Source organism: Musca domestica, unplaced genomic scaffold (genome assembly GCF_030504385.1).
Source record: "Musca domestica strain aabys unplaced genomic scaffold, Musca_domestica.polishedcontigs.V.1.1 15, whole genome shotgun sequence".
In the NCBI taxonomy this organism is placed as follows: domain Eukaryota; kingdom Metazoa; phylum Arthropoda; class Insecta; order Diptera; family Muscidae; genus Musca; species Musca domestica.
Window position 1 is genome coordinate 16,986,960 of NW_026712207.1, and position 20,354 is coordinate 17,007,313.

At 35.8% G+C, this 20,354-nt stretch overlaps 3 protein-coding genes and 1 long non-coding RNA gene across 8 annotated transcripts in view; 2 read left to right on the top strand and 2 right to left on the bottom strand.

The window, feature by feature from the left end:
* The window catches only part of LOC109611813 (uncharacterized), a 39,317-nt gene extending 22,518 nt beyond the window's left edge, over positions 1–16,799 (top strand). The window contains exons 2-3 of one of the 2 annotated variants that reach the window (XR_009341762.1): positions 16,352–16,522; positions 16,590–16,799. This is a non-coding gene — a long non-coding RNA (uncharacterized LOC109611813). Of the gene's footprint in view, positions 1–16,289; positions 16,523–16,589 lie in introns of those variants that run through there. The other variant, XR_002194119.2, reaches the window with a different exon arrangement.
* On the bottom strand, positions 6,253–9,575 carry LOC105261510 (ATP-dependent RNA helicase DDX54). Its single transcript, XM_011292245.3, has 8 exons — positions 9,392–9,575; positions 8,784–9,327; positions 8,531–8,710; positions 8,309–8,472; positions 7,841–8,251; positions 7,509–7,781; positions 7,287–7,448; positions 6,253–7,195 (listed from the first exon to the last, which is right to left on the bottom strand). The coding sequence occupies exons 1-8, from the start codon at positions 9,392–9,394 to the stop codon at positions 6,458–6,460; spliced, it is 2,475 nt and encodes an 824-aa protein (XP_011290547.2). The 5' UTR covers positions 9,395–9,575; the 3' UTR covers positions 6,253–6,457.
* Positions 11,771–16,870, bottom strand: LOC101888873 (GA-binding protein subunit beta-1). Of its 3 annotated transcripts, XM_011292242.3 has the most exons (11): positions 16,745–16,870; positions 15,899–16,088; positions 15,674–15,832; positions 15,379–15,576; positions 15,107–15,319; positions 14,043–14,063; positions 13,740–13,896; positions 13,318–13,682; positions 13,166–13,257; positions 13,048–13,099; positions 11,771–12,796 (listed from the first exon to the last, which is right to left on the bottom strand). In XM_011292242.3, exons 2-11 carry the CDS (start codon positions 16,040–16,042, stop codon positions 12,254–12,256), a joined length of 1,944 nt encoding a protein of 647 aa, XP_011290544.2. In that variant the 5' UTR covers positions 16,043–16,088; positions 16,745–16,870; the 3' UTR covers positions 11,771–12,253. The 3 variants fall into 3 exon arrangements, with proteins under 3 accessions (XP_011290544.2, XP_011290546.2, XP_011290545.2); XM_011292244.3 differs by lacking the exon at positions 16,745–16,870 and having other exon boundaries at positions 13,318–13,436; positions 15,899–16,177; XM_011292243.3 differs by lacking the exons at positions 14,043–14,063; positions 16,745–16,870 and having other exon boundaries at positions 15,899–16,176.
* Positions 16,871–17,963: 1,093 nt separating this feature from the next.
* On the top strand, positions 17,964–20,346 carry LOC101888178 (trafficking protein particle complex subunit 3). Of its 2 annotated transcripts, XM_005178583.4 has the most exons (3): positions 17,965–18,138; positions 19,625–20,035; positions 20,113–20,346. In XM_005178583.4, exons 1-3 carry the CDS (start codon positions 18,100–18,102, stop codon positions 20,197–20,199), a joined length of 537 nt encoding a protein of 178 aa, XP_005178640.1. In that variant the 5' UTR covers positions 17,965–18,099; the 3' UTR covers positions 20,200–20,346. The 2 variants fall into 2 exon arrangements, with proteins under 2 accessions (XP_005178639.2, XP_005178640.1); XM_005178582.4 differs by lacking the exons at positions 19,625–20,035; positions 20,113–20,346 and adding an exon at positions 18,338–19,604 and having other exon boundaries at positions 17,964–18,138.
* Positions 20,347–20,354: the final 8 nt, after the last annotated feature.

A 20,354-nucleotide genomic window follows, 5' to 3' on the forward strand; every position in this document is an offset into this window, starting at 1 on the left:
TCTAAGATAGAAAATTGTCTGTGCAAGTCCATGTCTTCGTATAGCCCCCATATAACGGTACCTCCTGATATTCGGTATTTTGGTGATTTTAACGACATTATTCACGGGAATTGTTTCAAATTTGGTACTTGAAGCTCAAAATGGATACTACACCCTAAGACAGAAAATTGTCTGTGCAGGTCCACGTCTTCGTATAGCCCCCATATAACTGTACCTACCTATATTCGGTATTTTGATGATTTTAGCGACATTAGTCACCGGAATTGTTTCGAAATTGGTGTTTGAAGTTCGTAATGAATACTACAGTCTGTGACAGAAAATTGTCTGTGCGGGTCCAGGTCTTCGTATAGGCCCCATATATCAGTACCTCCCCATATTCGGTATTTTGACGATTTTAGGTACAATACCCACCGAAATCGTTTGAAATGTGGTATTTGAAGTTCGTAATGGATGCTACAGCCTGTGACAAAAAATTGTCTATGCTGGTCCAGGTCTTTGCACAGCTCCAATTTAACGGCACCTCCTTATATACGATATTTTGGTGATTATAGCTACATTATTCACCGCTTATGACAAACAATGCCTATGTATGTCCACGTCGTATAGACCCCAATATAACGGCTATATTCGGTATTTTTAAAATTTTAACAGAATTTTTTAAGGATTTTATTTTTTAAAAATTTCCAAATTCGTTGCAAATGGTGGAGGGTATTAAAAGTTCGGCACGGCCGAACTTAGTGCTTTTTAACTTGTTTTATCCAATTGTGGAGGGTATTAAAAGCTGGTTTAGAAACAAAAAGCACCTCCATGGTATAAATATTACAAGGAAACTCTAAGCGCCAAAAAGCTTCATAATCCTAAAACCTAGCCCTACTTTAATAATACTTCTTGTCACTAACATGTAGATGGGCACCCACATTTACCCACTCTATTCCTGCCATATGCCCAAGCACATAATAATATGGAACAAGTAAAAAACATTAAGTTCGACCGTTTTAATACCCTCCACCTTTGGGTAAACGAAAGATTGAAACCCATTATGACCCACTAATACCAATTTTTAAACATATTCATGGGGAAAATGTGGCAAAAATCATCAAAATACCGAATGTCCGGAGGTACCGTTATATGGGAGCTATACCCAAACGTGGACCTATGCATACAATGTTTCGACACCGAAGGTAGAACCCATTATGACCAACAAATATCAATTGTTAGACAAATCCGCAAAGAACTTTGGCTAAAATCATCAAAATACCGATTATATGGAGGTGCCGTTATATGGGAGCTATTCCAAAACGTGAACCTATGCATACAATGTTTCGCCACACTAACTAGGACCCATTATGACCTACAAATAGCAATTTTCAGCCAAATCCATGAAAAAATGTGGCAAAAATCATCAAAATACCGAATATGGGGAGCTACCGATATATCTCATTTTCAATAACAACAATCCTAGACACAATACAAATTGTTTTGCTAAATTTTGACGCTCTACGTCATATAATTTGAGCTGCGACTTAGAATTTTATGCTGATTATGTACACTGATTATATACTTTATGGAGTCTACGATGAATATTTAGGGATGTTACAAACGGAATGACAAAGTTAATATACCGTCCAAGGTGCAGCGTGTAAAAAGTGCCAGGCACATGGCATTCTTTAATTAAAGACAACAATATCGGAAATGGATACAAAGTATCAGAAGCGAGGAACATTAAAAGCAAAAACTCTTCCATTGAATTGTTTACAAATTTTACAAAAAATACCGATGGCAGCCTGGGGCTGAGAGGTGGTAATTCGGGTGAGAATGTTGATAATTGCATTATTTCGCAGACCTTGGAACTCCATGACTCCGTCCGTAACAAATAACAATGTGGAGACTGACAATAACAATTTACAACCCCCGATGAACGCATGCATCAACAAAATCTTCCATTCTGTTTCTTGTTCTTCCACTGTTTGTTTATGTGTATGTCATTGTTTGAAAGTGTACGAATGGTATGCCATGCCTGCACCAGAGTGATGTTTTCTCTGAGGAAGGTCCGTCGTCACAAGGCACATGTTATTGTGCTTCATTGTTGATACCGGATGCTTGTAGCAGCATTATCATCGCCTGTTTCATATTAGCTTTTCATTAAAAGTTTTATCTGCGACACTGCACATCATTAGCACCAACACTTGTCCCACCCAACACGCGTACTTAAGATGCACCTCTATACCTTGTATGACGGTGACCTTTGACTTTCTTCTGATATTAAAACTTTCTGTCGATATTAATAGAAAAATATTTTCAACAAAAACTACTAACTTTGGATATAAAGGCAACGGAGGGCTCGCACAGAGTGTGCTCGAATTGAGAATGTCTTGACTGGCTATGAAGCTCATTTTCGATTGCAATTAATTTGTTTTAATTCTTCATTTGATTTAAAATATATTTATTTTTAGATATAAGTTGAGAGTAGTCAATATACATTGTATTTAGATGTGTTTCGAAATTAGATAAGACAAGTAAAAAAGCACATAAGTTTGGTCGGGGCGAACTTTTATTATCATCCAGCAGGAATGAACTTGAAAAATTGAACAAAAAAATCGTCGAAAAATACCGTTTACCTGAAAACCGTTATATGGGGGGCTGTACAAAGACGAGGACATAAACAATAATATGTAAACAATTTTTTGTCGTAGACTGTAGTGTCCAATAGGACCTTCAAATACGAAATTTAAAACAATTCCTTTAAACAAATGTCTCTAATATCAGCAAAATGCCAAAAAAGGGAGGTACTATTATGTGTGGGGCATAAAAGACGTGAATCTGCATAGACAATTTTCTACGCCTATACGAAGGTGTAGGCCTGCATACCCAATTTTTTGTCATAGTTTCTAGTACCCATTAAGAACTTTTAATACGGAATATGAAACAATTCCCGTCTCTTATAATATCTCTAATACCAAAAAATCGAATATTGGGAGATACCATTATATAGCGGCTATGCAAAGACGTGGACCTGCATTAGTAATTTTTTGTCTTAGGTTGTAGTACCCATTAAGATCTTTCAATACGAAATTTGAAACAATTACGGTCTATAACGTAGCCAAAATCATCAACATACCGAATATTGAGAGGTACTATATCTTTCGAACGAATTGAGATAGAATGCTAAAATTTTTCACAAATGTGTATTTTGCCAGTAGACAGGTAACGTTCGTAAACGGGTCGTGTCGCTCCACCTTATAGCATAGCCCCCATTATAACGTGGAGCGACGTGACCCGTTTACGAACGTTACCTGCCTACTGGCAAAACACACATATGTGCAAGATTTTAGCATTCTATCTCAATTTGTTCGAAAGATAGACGGACAGACGGACAACGCTAAATCGCTGATCAAGAATATATACTTTCTTGGGTCTGACATGAGTATTTCGAGGAGTTACAAACTGAATGACAAAGTTAATATACACTCCATAGTATGGTGTATACACTCCACCATAGTAAGCTATCAAATCAAATAATAACTAGTTAATAATAGATCGCAACTAAATATTTTGTGTCATTATTATTAGGGGTTTCAACAAAATTGATTCCAAGATAGAGGAACAATATTGTTTTATCCCAAAGTTGCCACTAACGTAGTAATTACGCACTTCTGTTGCATCTATATTTGAAAAAGTTTCAATTTTTGTCTATTTTATGCTATCGCTGTAAAATCATACTCGCCGGAACAGAAATATCAGAGATTTGTAAAATTAATTTTAAGTTGGCTTTTAAAATAAATTGTCTTCTTTTTTTCAATTATAATTCGCTGCAATGTTTATACCATGGTAAAAGAATATAGGTAGACGCGTCGACACAGCTGCTGGGACAATGAACTGTCAAACCAATTTTGGAATTGAAAATGTTAAATGAAAAATTATTTAAATTTGTAAAAATTGTTGAAAACGCGAATTATAATAGCCTCCGAATGACGTAGTATAAGAAAACATATAAAAATCTACTTATATTTGAAAAAACATTTAATTTTTTTTGACATATCAATGCTCCCAAGCGTTGATGCATCTACCTGTATTCTTCTGCCATGGTTTATACCCTACACCACATAGTGGTAAGGAAGGAAACGAGATAGACCCATAGTTACTTTTGAGAACCTTCATAGAATCACTTTCTGAGTCGATTTATGCATGTCAGTGCGTCTGTCCGTCCGTCCGTCTGTCCATGTATTCTTGTGAACAAAATGCAGGTCTCATTTATTATCCGATTGAGATGAAATTTTCCAAACAATATTTTTTTTTGGCTCAAAGACGAACCCTATTGAAATTGGTGAGAATCGGATCAAATTTAGATATAGCTCCCATATATATCTTAATCCGATTTCGGGTTAAATGTGCACCAAATGTCCACTATCAGTCCAAATTACCTGATTTTTGGCACACCCAACCGGGTTCGGCCTAGAAGCAAGTATATTAAATTCGGTTCAGATATAGCTATAGCTCCCATATATATCTTTCATCCGATTTGATCTTTAAGTCCCTCACATTCCTACTATACACTCCACAACCGTGATATTTGGTACCAGGTATTAGATGGAGCACAGAAATAGCTGTTTTAAATTTTATCGAAATCGGTTCAGATTTAGATATAGCTCCCATATATATCTTCATCCGATTTCGGGTTAATTGACCACCAAATGGCCAATATCAGCCCAAATGGCCCGAATTTTGGCACATGTGACCGAAATTAGCCTTAAAGCAAATACAACAAATTTGGAGAAACAGCTATAGCTCCCATATATAGGTTTTATCCGATTTGGTGTTTAAGCCTCTCACATTCGTAATATGCACTCCACAAGAATGATATTTGGTACCAGATATAAGATACAGCCCAGAAATAGCTCTTTGTAATTTTATCGAAATCGGTTCAGATTTGGATATAGCTCCCATATATATCTTCATCCGGTTTCGGGTTAATTGTGCACCAAATGGCCGATATAAGTCCAAATGGACTGAATTTTAGTACATCGGACCAAATTCAGCCTAGAAGCAAGTATATCAAATTTAGTGAAAATCGGTTCAGATATAGATATAGCAACAATATATATATTTTTCATCCGATTTAGTGTTTTAGTCCCTTACATTCGTAATATTCACTCCACAACCGTGATATTTGGTACCAGGTATTAGATGGAGTACAGGAATAGCTGTTTTAAATTTTATCGAAATCGGTTTAGATTTGGATATAGCTCCGATATATATCTTCATCCGATTTCGGGTTAATTGACCACCAAATGGGCGTAATAGCATCAATTTTGGCAAATCCGACCGAAACCAGCTTAGAAGCAAGTACACCAATTTTAGTAAAAATCGGTTCAGATATAGCTATAGCTCCCATATATATGTTTTTTAAATTGAAATAAATACCGAAATGGTTGAATAATACGCTACTTTCCATAGTAGCATTATACAATTCGACTGTTTTACTCTTCCGGGGAATAAACCTTGGCGTGGCGGTGGAGCTGAGTACCTTCATAACTGAGGGGAAACCAATTATTCCAATTTTCGTTCCTTCAATTCCCAACCAATATTAGGAATTGTTTCAGACATCTGTACAGCCACATAGTGGTGAGAATCGATTATTCTAACGATTTCAGGTTAATTGTGCACTAAATGGTCAATATCAGCCCAAATCACCTCAATTTTCGTACATAAGACCGAATTCAGTCTAGAAGCTAATACGTCAAATTTGGAGAAACCCGGTTCAGAGATAGCTATAGTTCGTAAAATGCACGATAGAATTAGATAGATTTTGATTTTGTACCAAATATCTCATAGAGCTCTAAAATGCCCTGTATAAACCTTTTTACGAGAGCTCTACTAAATATGCATAGTGCTGTAGGGTATCATATAGTCGGCCCCGCCCGACTTTTGAGCTTTCCTTACTGGTTTTCATTTTCCATTGATGTAGCTACATCAATTTATTACTAGCTGCAGCTGTGCTGTGACGTTTTCACCACCACTTTTAAAGGATGTGAATTTGATCACAGCAATACTCTTAATTTTTGTTTTTGATGGCTTTGAGGATTTCACAGCAACAGCTATTGTTTTTGAAACAAAACACTGCCGCAGTATAGCGACAGCGCATTTTTAAGCTGTCATAACTGGTAAACACTGGAAAAGATGCCACAAGTATACTCAAGGTACTTACGTGATGTAAAACTAAACTGCACACAAGAGAAAGTAAATAAAACAATGTTTTCTAATTGATTGGCGTTTTTTTCATATTAACGATCAAGGCATCTTTCCTCATTTCAAGTTTGAAATTGAATTAAAAGTTTAAAAGAAAATGAGACATCTCTGTCGATATTAATATACATTATGCATATAACCAATTTTCCAAGTAAATTTCTACACAAATAAACTCATTAATCTATGTACATAATTGTTTTTAGTTATGTAATCATTTCTTTTTATTTTTCGATTTTGAACCCATTGTAGCTCTCTGACTCTTGCGCATACTTCTCTTGCGATTCTCCGCTTTACGTTCAGTGTTCTCTGCATTACGTTTCTTAATGAATTCCAGACGCATGCGAGCCTTAACAATTTGCTCTGGAGTACGCAATTCTTTGTCGCCGCCGACTCCAGCTCTTTTCTTCGCTTCAACTTTGGCATTGTGTCTGGCATGTCTACTGACAGGGTAGCGCTGTTCATGGGACAACGGCTTGAAAGTATCGTCGTCACTGCCGGCTTCTTTGGCCAATTGTTCCTCAATTTTGGTTTTTTCCTTCCATTCTGTATAGCGACCTGTTTTAAACGACGATGGTATCCATGCTCCTGATTCGGTACGAATTTTATTTGCCCTAGGATCTTGAACGGCAACCATTTTCTTCTTTATACGATCCCACTTCTTCATGCCAGGCTTATGGCGAACTTCATTGGTTTCGCGATCGATAACCGAGAATTCAGCCTTCATAGCTTGCCTTTCGAAGTTATTTATGGCCAAACCGTCTTCAGTGTGTTTGTCAGCAGATTGATATGGGATGAAGTTTTCCGAATCTTTTTCATTTGTTTTTGCCTTCTTCTTTTTTGGCTTCTCTGTGTAAAGATCATCCATATTTTTACGTTTCTTGGGTGCAACCACTTTCTTGAATGCTGAATTTATTTCATCTTCGTTGGGCTCATCCGATTGTTTTACATCCTGTAATTAAAAAAAATTAAACATTAATATTCTTTTTATATATTAAAAATGTTCAATATTGGCGTTTCTTTTATTTCGAAATTTAACGTACTCTCTTTGGTTTAACTTTCTCTGCCAATTTTGTTTCTTCCTCCTTATCCAATTCTTCCATCTTGGAACGATATTTTTCTATTACTTCTGAATGTTGAGAACGTTTCGCCTTCATAATCTGATACGGCACAGACTTCTGACTGTTATTTAATTCAAAAATTGTCTATTTGGAAACAAATTCATAATTAGAAAAAAACAACAAAAATGTTGAGGATCTACTTACGTTATGTGGCTTGAAGCTTTTCATTTGCAAAAGTAATTCATGTTTTTGTTCTTGTAGTCTTCGTTCTTCTTCGGCCAGTTGTTCAACGGATTTTTTGCTTCCTGATTTTGCAGCATCGGCCAATTTTGGTATGGCTTGTTCAATGAAATCATTCAGAGGTTTTAGAGCGAAAAATTTCAATTTTTTCACACGGGCATTAGAGTCTGTAGAAGCTACGGGCCTCGAAGATAAATACTTTTTGTAAGCATTTTCACTTGTCCGCAACACACCGCTCTATGAATTGAAACCATAAAATGTGAGTTTAAATAGTGAAGTAAACGGCACATACTTACAATGTTATGGTTCTTTTTTATTTCCATCACAGTTAGATGTTCTTCTTCAAGCAACTCTTGGGGAACTGTACCAATTACCGTCGAATCGTTGATATTGAATTCACGATTTAAGAACAAGTGTAAATCCAATACATGAGCAGAATCTTCCATAGAAAATATGGAGAAAGCCGTACCGGTACGACCAGCGCGAGCACAACGTCCAACACGATGTACAAAAAGTTTTGGTTTGCCAGGAAAATGCAAATTGACGACATAATCTAAATTGGGAATATCTATACCACGAGCAGCAACATCAGTGACAATCAGTACCGAAACCTTCTTGTTGACAAACTTAGCCGTGTTTATCTTACGCGCCGATGGGTCCAAACTGGAGTATACCGATGTATTGGTTATGCCACACCCCGTAAGTATCTGAAAGAGCAATTAATTCGATTTTATGTGGATTTTGGAGTAACGGGGCTAACTTACAAATGATATAAGCTCAACATGGTGTTGCGTACCAGCAAACACCACAGTTTGAGCATCTTGTGGAATAACATACTTCAGTAATGTGACCAAGGTTGTATAGCGATCATCAGAGCGGCAGTAGACAAATTTCAGACTTAAGGCATCAGGCAACTTGGACTCCACATCTAGGATGACATACATTGAAATACATTTCAAATACACAAATAAAAAAACAAATCATACCCAAACGTATCAATACCGGATCACTGAGACCAGCTCTAGCAAAATCGACGAGAAGTTTTGGCAAAGTTGCAGAGAACAAGACCATTTGCCTTGACTGTGGCAAACGATGCAAAGTCTCGTTTAACTGCTCACCGAAACCCATTTCGAACAAGCGATCAGCTTCATCAAAAACAATGTATTCTAAATAGGAAAGAAATTTAGTTTCATCCAATAAAAATCGCCATTCATAACACGTCGTGTGCAGTCAACCTACCCACAGAGCTCAGTTTTAAGTCCATTTCAACGCACAAATGCAGGAATCGACCCGGCGTTGCAACAATAATATCCGGACATGTGTGTATGGCTGAAAACTGGGAATCCATAGAATCACCACCCAAAACCAGAATCGTTTTTAGATCCATAAATTTGCCCAACTCCTTAATAAATTTATATGTTTGTACAGCCAATTCTCGAGTAGGAGATAGAATCAAAGCTCTTGCTCCCTTTGTCGGATCTCTCCTCTTTAAGCGTTCAAACAGCGGTATCAGAAAACAAGCTGTTTTGCCAGACCCTGTCTTGGCCATAGCAACAACATCTCTGCCCTCCAAAATCAATGGTATGGTTTTGCGTTGAATAGGTGTAGGAACTTTGTAGCCACGTTTTGTTATGCCCTTGATCACTTCGTAGCTTAAACCCATCGATTGGAAACCCCCACTTTTCTTTGCCTTTGCCGATGGCTTAGATTTGAGAAGATCGCTGCCTTCACCATTTCCCCCACTATCTATGGACGGAAACCCCGGCAGATCATTTACCTTTACCTGAAATAAAAATAATGCTTTGGATGAAAACAAATCGACATTGTATATTTCTCCGTATATCTACCATGTCTAGTTAATTTTCTTCGTTCCTTTTCAATTTTCAATTTTTTAATATTTGTTGTGTTGTTTGTTGAATTGCACGTGTGAATTGAACTTATTTTTCAATGAACGAGAGAGTGGTTCTCTTCACTTTTGGATCGGTTATTTTTACGCGATGCGAGTACCGAATACCGGAAAAATTACTAAAAAACATTTCCCCAAACATACAAACGTATAATACCCATACATCAATACAACGAATAGAAGGAAGAGGCAACGCGTTGAATGTTTAGAAAGTAAGAAGAGGCAACACAACGTAGAAACTGTTCGTTCACTGAGGAACAGAAGGGACGAGTGTCGAATATTGTTGCCTATCCCAGTGTGTAAAATACGCCAGGTACATATCTTCTACCAAATAAAAAAATCATGAAAAATGGAAATATGAGAATCATGAATGAAAAGTGTATATTGAGCAGCGTACATACTGCCAAATGGAAGTAAATGTTGTTTCCTCTGTCACCTGAAGTACACTTCTGTCCCTGAGTTGGAATTTACACAGAAACCAAGAAACAAATTTGGCATTGAAATTGAAAAGATAATATTTATTTTTTTTATTTTTTTTATTTCATCCATTTCTGTAATACAAAGCCTATAAGACCATATACAAGTATTACTAGTTACAAAGTTAAACCTGAGCTTATAGTAATAATACAACTCTTTCATTTTACTAAAATACATAATTTTTAAAAAAATCATGAAAAATGGAAATATGAGAATCATGAATGAAAAGTGTATATTGAGCGGCGTACATACTGCCAAATGGAAGTAAATGTTGTTTCCTCTGTCACCTGAAGTACACTTCTGTCCCTGAGTTGGAATTTACACAGAAACCAAGAAACAAATTTGGCATTGAAATTGAAAAGATAATATTTATTTTTTTTAATTTTTTTTATTTCATCCATTTCTGTAATACAAAGCCTATAAGACCATATACAAGTATTACTAGTTACAAAATTAAACCTGAGCTTATAGTAATAATACAACTCTTTCATTTTACTAAAATACATAATTTTTAAAAAAATCATGAAAAATGGAAATATGAGAATCATGAATGAAAAGTGTATATTGAGCGGCGTACATACTGCCAAATGGAAGTAAATGTTGTTTCCTCTGTCACCTGAAGTACACTTCTGTCCCTGAGTTGGAATTTACACAGAAACCAAGAAACAAATTTGGCATTGAAATTGAAAAGATAATATTTTCCATGGTACAATAAAATTTAATTTCATAGTGCAGCTTTTGGGAAGAACAAATGTTTTTGGGATGTTCGTAAATGGTCATATAAATATTGTTGAGAAAATATTCAAATTCTGTTGCAATCAAAATGGGTATTACCATGGTACAATGAAGAGAAGGTAGGCCAACTTTGAAAAAATTGCAAGTATAGAGGTCTACCTGTTTGGCTTGTAATGTCAGAATTAGTATCAAAACAATAAAAAATCAAACAACTTGTTGCATTTATTTCGAATAAATAATTGAAAACCGCGATAACTGAATGAAAGGTCAACACTTCTTTTCAAAATCATGTACTATATATCTCTAAAGGATTATTTCGCTACAAAAACTCTAGATTTTGGCCTACCTTCTCTTCATTGTACCATGGGTATTACAACGTATTTATCGACAAAAATTACACTTTTCGTAGCGAAATAAAAAATAAAATAAACATAGAACATAATTTTGAAAAGAAACGTAGGCCTTTCATTTAATTTCCGCGATTTTGTTTTTATTTTCAAAATGCAAGAAGTAGTTTTATTTATTTGATAATAAACATCTTGTTACATTTGTTTTCACTTTCACTGAGTCACTTTCATTGAGTACACATCAAATAAATTCCACTGGACCGACGTAGACAACATCTGCGGATCCGAAATTGTGCGACAAAAGCGGTACGAGCATTTCTTCGTCTATATATTAATTAGTCTATGCCGATACCTTCTGGGAATTGTTTCAGGACGTGGAGCGTACAAAATTTTGACATTAATCAAGCTGAAAATAAAAACGAACAATAGAATTGGAAACTACTAATTTGACTGAATTCGGAAATTGCATTTATTTGGCCTATTTCTAAATTTTCGATTCGTGTGTTTTTCTTAATGGTGACATAGACTACGCCTGCGTATCTTTGAAGGCAGCGCAAACATTTCTAAAAATGTTTGCCGGAATTGGTATATAACTCAAAAAAAAAGCTATTCGAGACAGAAATTTTCAGTTTAATTTTTTTGACAAATTTCCTTCCATACCTTTCCTCATACTGTGACCAAACCCTTTTTCCTCATACTGTGACAATTAATCGTCAGTTTTGATAATCCAGAACAAAAGTTGAACTAAATAAAAGGCAATGTTGTAAATAGTAATATAACAATCTTGATTTTGTTTTTGTTATATAAAAAGGCGCAAGTTTGTATTACAAAATACATTTGTAAATATAATTATTGAATTATATCTTATACATTAAAATTAATTATTGTTACAACTGTTATTCATATTTATTTACACGAACTTGTATAGGTGAATCCAAAACTGACAAACAAATATGATGAGTTGGTAAAAAAATGAAACAAGACATGAAATTCAATTTTCTTAGAAATATTTAACATAAAAATGACGGATGAAAGTGTTATTCTACCAATTTTTTTTTTTTAACTTAGTCCATAAGTAGAGTAGAAAAAGAAACGTTACTAGTATTCCCTTAAGAATGCAGCTTAACTTAAAAATAACTAAAATTAACGAGTGTAGTCCAATTAAATTTCAATTTTCTTTTCAAACGGGCAGTATAACTTAAATGTTGCTTCGTTGTAGGCAAAAAACAACAATACAAGTAAAACTATGAATTGTTATATTCTTCCTCAGTCCTCTCCACCAGCAGTAATTCTTCCAGACGATCGAGACGTAGACGCAATTCTTCTTTCTCTTTTTGAGCTATTTCAAATTTTCTCCTCAGTTCATCGTTCTGTTTTCTCAATTCCAACAGCTGTCTACAAATTTCGGGTACAGTTAATAGAGGTATGACTGAAGGCGCTACTGGCGTTGATTTGGAATCTTGGCTTGGTAGAGGTTTAGAGGGATTAAGTTTTATGGTTTTTGCCGTATTCATTTGACGAACTGGCACAGTATTCATGTGTTCAACACGTTTGGCCGGCACAAGACGAACAGCTTGTTTGGCAATGGTAGTTTGCTGGTGTGAGGGTACAGTTTTTGCAAGCGTATGCGATTTTTGCGCTTCAAGTTCTATGATGTCGTTCTCATCTTTGTTGGACACCTGTATAATGTGCGGCAATATATCTTCTTCCAGTACGCCAATATTCTCTTGAGGAGCCACCTGTTGTCTGCTACTACCTGTGTCAACACTTTTCATGTCCAACTTCACCTGAAACGAAAAATATTACTTATTGAAGTATAGTATGACTCAGGAAATGTTCTCAAGAGATTCAATAAAAAACAATAAATTAATAGAGTTTCTAAGTAATTAAACAAATAAAAGTTGTAAAATAAAAATAATGTTTATTCATGCAAGCCTTCGTTTTATATGTGGCTCTCTTGGGCTACTTCATTATTCAATGAAAACGACATGAATCTTAATCTACGTCTACTCAATGATGTCTAAACAAAGTAACGAACCTGCTGCTGCTTCATCTGCATTGGTTGCCTTACATTTACCACACGTTGTTGGCTACAATAATGAAAAGATAGAAAACCTTTAATTTCGGACACTGATCGTCTTTTTTCCACAGCTTACCTCGTAACCGATTGTGGTAATTTTTGCATAGCCTTCAGATTCGTATTGCCATACAATTTCTTAAAATCGTTTATAGATATTATGCGTATATTCTGCGAGTAAAAAAAGCGAATGTTATTCCACATGGAATCGAGTTGTGGGAAAGAACTCACCTTATTTTTAGTTACATGCTGATTGTCCTTTGCTTTTGTAATGACATTGGGTTTAAGCCTACTAACGTTTGAATTGCTTGAGGAACTTACATAGGTTGCACTATCGTTACGCGCCCTCGCTGGAACAATAGTTTTATTAGAACCATTTATATTAAAATTATTGTTATTGTTTAGGTTAGTATTGTTGTTGTTTTGTATTTTTTTAGTTTCATTTAGCAACAGTTTTCCACCCTCTGACAATATCAATTGTCTTCCATTTTGCAGCGCCGTATTTAACATATCCTTTGATGTATCATCATCCGGCATCATGGAAATACCATGCGATTTTAAAAGATTAATTGTGGAGTCTCCTATGATACCTGTTTCTATTTAGGGAAGCAAACATACAATAATGATTACAGAGGAAAACAACAATCGATTACCCTTTATGTTCTCCAACTCTGCAATTTTGGCAGCTGCGTATTCATTCTGAGCCATATATTCCTCACCATCTTGAACTCTGGCATTGGCATTTCCTTCGCTCTCTTCATTAGCTTCGGTAAGACCCATTATTGAATTAACGGCCTCTGAAGTCTCCTTCTGTAAAATAGGCACGTAATTAGCTAAGTCACAAAAACAGTTTTAAACTAATATACTGGGAATTTAAAATGAATTTCGAAAGTAAAATCTGCCAAATTGTGTGGTTCAAAAACAGAAAAGTATGGGAAAAATTAAAAAGTACCTACTCTATTTTTTAGGACTGCTTTCTATGGTGATTTGTCGTTATTTTTTATTTTCCAGTAATATTTGTTGCGGAAATAAAGCATTATTTGAAACACATTAAAAAATATGGTTAACAACATTATATTGCAACATGCACTTGTTTATAAATTAAATTGTAACATAAATTATTTAATAGAAAATGTTCTCTTTTATAATAAATTGTACGACATATTGAAATTATTTAGATACTAGCATCACGGTTACGGTACACTCAAATATAGGCAGTTGTGTAACATATACTCTTTCCATATGTGGAATGTAAACTTTTTATGAATTCATATTTAGAATTCTATAATATTCTTAAATGTGCCTTCACTCAAGTTTGCTGCAACTTTCATAAAATGTGGTTTTTTAAGGTAATAAAATAACAACGAAAGAGACATAAACTTGTAAGCTTGAATAACTATGGAATAAAAAATTTCTTAAACAAAGTCTTAAAATAAAGTCTTTGCTGTCTGTTTTACAATGCCTATTGAATGCTAACGTAAAGCTTCTATCGCTTTTTCTTCAATATTACTCTAGTCCAATATTGTTGGATTTATTTTTTTTTTCGATATTGTGAAACCTGACGTTAAATTACAGTTCAAATTGCTATAACATTTTGGCAAGTCCATTAGCTTCTCAAACCACGATAATAGATTGGTGAAGCTATTATTTAAAAGTTTATTGCCTTACAAGTATTTTTTGAAAAGAATGCCTAGCCTAACTCATGAACACATTTGTATAAATTAAATTCGGTCATTGCTGAAATATTGTAGCCTAGTATATGGAATCAAAACAAAAAGAAAACTATATAAATATCAAAAGGTCTACAATTTTTTCAGAAAGAAATGTCTCCATTTTTTGATTTGTTCGATTGCTCCGTTATGATAAACAAATTTCGAAATTGCTCTGAATAATGTTAAACCTTATTCTCTGCAATAATCATATAGATGTTTTACATCGTTTTTAAAGAGCTCCAATAGTGTGTTTTATAATCTTAACAAGAATAATTATATATTTTTTAATGGTTTCTAAAACAACTTACCTCATGCTGTTCATTAAATGTTCTGTTAGCTTGTGCTTGACGAGCACTCTCCAGTTCCTCCAGAAGATCAGCTTGCTCCGTTAAAACGGCTATAGCTAGGGGTGTTCGACCAAACTTGGTGACCACTGTAACATCTGCATTATGTTTCAAGAGTAAACGGACAATGGATTTATGCCGCTTTTCAACGGCCCAATGCAATGGTGTCATACGCAACTAAAAATAAAATCACTTACATCCATTGACTTCTCTCTAATGTGTGACAGCACGCTTACCATATCTTTTGGGTTTACCGCACAATTTTTAGAAAGAAGTAGTTCCACTATCTGTTCGTTGCCATAATAAGAGGCCAAATGAAGAGGAGTTCGGTCCACCTTAGTTTTGGAGTCCTTATTAATGCCGCCACTGAGTAAAACTTGACAAATTTCATACTGATTGTTCATGGCAGCAAAATGCAATGCGGACATTCCCAACTACAAGAGGACAACAATTTCGTTAAGTATACATACATCGCAGGAGGGGGAAAGCCACTTCAAAACCTGTTGCTACCATTGTACTATGTATACTTACCCAATCCGAAGTAAACGGTGCACCGCGGGATAAGGCATTTTTGACACCTTTAACATCGGAATCCCTAGCGTACTGCAACAATTGTTTCCCCAAGTCTACAACTGTGGTTGGTACACTCAGGGTGTTTAGAGATTTATTCGCAATTTCTCCTTCCGTGCGCTAGAATTACATTACAGGGTCGCTTTTATTGAAATCAATGAATTTCATTTCAAAACTTTTACTTACAATTTTGTAATTCATTAAACTGGCCAGTTGGTGCTCCAGTGTGGTGGAAGCAGCTTGGTTCGTTGGATACACCACCTTACAGTCAGAACGCAAAGTGGCAACAATTTTATTATTGTCGCCACCACCAGGTCCAGCGCCAACCATGCTTCTTGTGTTACGCTCCTATTAGATGTGACCGAATCATGAACACCTTTCAATAGAATATTATAGCATTTAACTCAAAATTATGTTAGATTTGAAACAAAACAAATCAAAAGGAATTTATATCGACCAAATGAATTATATTACTGTTTCTGTTTTGTTTTCCTCTTCTTTCTTTTATTTTCTTATTCGTAAATGCAACAAATGTATTTGGTGTTGCCATATCGACAACATTATTTATGATTTTATAAAAAATCTAATGAATTTGTTTGGAGAAGTTGTTGAAATGAGTTTTTATACATTTATTTTTAGTAAATCTCTTGCGCGACGATATATCAGGGTAGGCTAATCGATGTCGCCGCCAATAAAGTTGTAAATAATACTGATTGGTAACATACGGCAACACAGAGAAATCTTTGCCAGCAACTCTGTACTCTGCCAACAGTCTTGGCGTTGGTAAAAAAATAGCGGAAATTGCGATTGGTGAGTAAAAATTTAACATGTTGGCTTACAACAGAGACAAATTTTTAACAAACAAATTGTTTTACAGCAATAACTCCATACGGACATTATCGTTTTCCTATTGCGCATGATACCACTCGACGGACGTCATCCGTTTGCCGAAAGAAAAGCCACCACCACATCCATATCCGTCCACGGAAAACGGAAGTTGCTAATTTGTAAATTGTGTGTATTTGTACTTACCAAAATAAAAACCAATTTTACAAATATAAAATACGGCTGATATTGTAGCACTGTTCTGCTATCTATTTTATTTTTATATAGAATTTACAATACTAATTCTCGAATTTGTTTATAATGATTACTAACGCGGACAAGAAGAAGAAGTAAAAGCAGGAATAAGAAATATAAGCCAAAGATGGAAGTTCAGAACTGATCTACTTTACAAACTAGTGCATCATTTACACACAGGCAATAATTGCATGCGGAAAAAATTAAGCAACATTGTGAAAAACATTTAGCACGGAAAACATTCAATAATTTTACATGACAGAAAAATGTCAACTATGATTATTTTTAAGTACTTCACAAATTTATACGGAAATATATACAAGATCCTGTGTTGGCACTTTCCTAAAAATTCGCATCCTAAATTTTTGTCGCATTGCTTAATAAATAAGTATACACCTTCTTTTACAATTGATCAATAAAAATTTAATAAGTTCATTCATCTGGTTTTGTAATACTGGAACACCTCATTAAAGCACAATGGTCGCGTTGAAGGGTATTTTGCTTTGCCTGTCAGACTGTCATATTTAACGGCCCCTAGCTAATAAACAGCTTCTATTGCTATGTTACAAAACCTGGAAGCAAAAACTAGTTTTCAGATTTTTTTCGATATAAAGGGAAAAGTTGACTATCGTAAAAAAATTGTTCTAAAATCTTGCAGTTTTGCAGTCGTTGAAATTTATATTCCCTTCATTGTAATGAGTTGGCAACCTAAACGTAACACAAATGTTCTATTCCAGAACTGCAAGAATGTAAAACTTTTTACTACGATAACCGATTTTCGCTTTATGGTATCGAAAAAAAATTACAAAACTAGTAGATTCTTGCAGTTTTTGGAACAGACCAAAAGTAGGACAAGGTATTAAATTTAAAAAGCACAACTCTGTAGCTAGAGTCTTGTTACTTTAAATTTAATATTAAAATACGCAATACATTGTTTTGCTTATTTGCACTTTTCTCTCAATTTTTCCAAAAAATAAATACACAGATTTTCCAAATTGGCATAGAGATGGGACAAAAACGATATTCGACAATCTTTCCTTATTTTCCTCTCGAGCAAACAGCTGTTGCGGCATTTTGCCTCTTCGTTCTATTCGTTGTATTGGTGTATACGTGTAATGTGTGAATATTTGACAATGTGTTTGTGTAATAGTCTCTTGTTCTCTTTATTCAGGTATTCAGTATTCGCATCGCATAAAAATAACCAATCGAGGGTGAAGAGTATCATCCGAAATACTAAGCATAATTGTTTTTTTCTGCACTTGGATCATTTTATTTATTTTCTAAACTGCTGAAGAACAGTTTTGAACATGTCCAGACAAGCTTCTAGATTGGATCCAAAAAAAGTGGTAAGTAAGAAATTCAGGAAATCATTGTGAAATCCAAACTTCAACCCTTGTAAATTACATATAACACACTCCTCGAAATGAGGATTTCACAGAAGTATTTAGTTCAAGCCAAGTACCTTAATATGTGTAGTCCAAATAAGGATGTTTTCATAGACTAAGAGTGGCCACCCTCACTAAAACCGATATCACGATTTTACAGTAGCGTCTCTGGGTGATTCAATACAAATTCGAGAAGTTCGTTCCACAAGTATAGATATGGAAATTTCCGCCCCGTCACCTGCAAGTCAACAGACACAACAAGGAGCAACTACGGGAGCCACTTTGCAGCAAATGTCGACAAATACAAATCAAATACAGCTTATTCCAATGATGGCTGCTACTGGTACTGGAGCCGCCCAAATCATAATAGGACAACAACCACAGCAAAATGTGCAGCCACAGTTCATTAATATAAACGGTCAGTTAATGCAGATTGCTACAGCTCTTCCAAGTTCCCAACAAACAGCTGCTGCAACTTCAACGACTAGTAGCACAACACAGCCAATGCAGTTGATGCAATTGCCCGATGGACAAACCTTGTTCTATCAGCCTCCAGTTGTCCAAGGAGATGCCACCCCAAGTGCAGTGCCTCAAAACATTCAACCTATGTTTATTAACATCAACGGACAGTTGATGCAGATTGCAACTGCAGTATCAAATACCCAACAACAAGCACCAACTACTGGAAGTGGCAGTACTCAACAAATTATAATGATGCCGCAATCAGCAACAGCTCCAGCGACTAGAGTAGCGACACCCACACCCTCACAACAAAGCAATGGAGGTACTAATCCGACCGCTCCGGCGCAGACTGACTCGAACACGACGGCATGTACTTCTGATGACTCTCAGCCGGCTGCAACTGCTGAGGCGGAGGAAGAACCTCTTTATGTCAACGCAAAGCAGTACAAGCGAATTTTAATTCGAAGGCAAGCAAGAGCTAAGTTAGAATCGCGTATACCCAAGGAGCGTTCCAAATATTTGCATGAGTCTCGACACCGTCACGCAATGAATCGTGTAAGGGGTGAGGGTGGCCGCTTCCATTCGGCGCAAGAAAAAGCCGATATGCAACAGGGCGCGGGCATGGAAGAGCATCAACATCAAACTATACCCTCAAGAGCGTCACAACCTAGGCTGCCACCAAGGGTAATCGCTCCATATCAAGGAAATACCAACAGCACTTCCTCTGCCCCGAATATAACGATTACACCCATAAAGTAACATAGGTCTGCGCTTTCAGAAGCGCCAGCACCCAACACTCAATCGCCAGCCTCATTGTATACATTAGATCACGAGAAGAAGATGTATTATACATATGTAAATAATTTTTAATACTACCTACCTACTAGCCATAAGTTTATATTTGTAAGGATTGTAAAATGGCACAAATTAACAAAAACAGGGTGTTCTCTCAATAGTCACTACTACTCATCCTCTTCGTTCATAGAATTCGGAGTTTTTAACTCTCACTTATGGCGCATTGGTCACCCAAATGCTGAGGGATATTGAAAATGTAGAAGATGTGAACAAGCAACTCGAACGAATTGGCTACAACATGGGCATGCGGTTAATTGAGGATTTCCTAGCACGTACATCGGCCACTCGTTGCCTAGAAATGAGGGAGACTGCTGATCGCATACAGCATGCATTCCGTATTTATTTGAATGTTCAGCCCACAATAACAAATTGGTCACCGGCATCGGATGAGTTCTCTCTTCAGTTTGAAACAAATCCATTGACCGAATTTGTCGAATTACCACCAGATTTAACAAATTTAAGATACAGTTCCATCATAAGTGGGTGCATAAGGGGAGCTTTGGAAATGGTTCAACTTGAAGTGCAATGCTGGTTTGTGCAGGTAATTTGAAACTGTTATCTGCATCCTCTGGTTCTTTATGTCTGTGCTTATTTATTTATTTTTTTTTTTTTTTGCAGGACCAGCTGAAAGGGGACAATGTGACGGAAATACGGGTCAAATTTATTAGACGCCTAGAAGATGCCATACCAGCTGGAGAGGACTAAAGCATAACCAAGAAGATCTGTGAACTCTGTGGGTGTAATGTAATTATAAGCTTCATTCCGGAAAAAAGACTCGGCTGATATTTTAATGTTCTCTTCATAAAAATGCCAAGTTAAAAAGCCACAATAATAAATTGTCAACTAAATGAATGACACGT

Coding starts and splice junctions, on each gene's coding strand:
- LOC105261510 (XM_011292245.3), bottom strand. Junction 7,782..7,840: donor TAAAAAAGAACCATAACATT/GTAAGTATGTGC, acceptor TTCAATTCATAG/AGCGGTGTGTTGCGGACAAG. Junction 7,449..7,508: donor AAAGCTTCAAGCCACATAAC/GTAAGTAGATCC, acceptor GTTTCCAAATAG/ACAATTTTTGAATTAAATAA.
- LOC101888873 (XM_011292242.3), bottom strand. CDS start 16,042: ATGGTTGGCGCTGGACCTGGTGGTGGCGACAATAATAAAATTGTTGCC. Junction 13,683..13,739: donor AGAGTTGGAGAACATAAAGG/GTAATCGATTGT, acceptor TTCCCTAAATAG/AAACAGGTATCATAGGAGAC. Junction 13,100..13,165: donor TTACCACAATCGGTTACGAG/GTAAGCTGTGGA, acceptor TCATTATTGTAG/CCAACAACGTGTGGTAAATG.
- LOC101888178 (XM_005178582.4), top strand. CDS start 18,394: ATGGAAATTTCCGCCCCGTCACCTGCAAGTCAACAGACACAACAAGGA.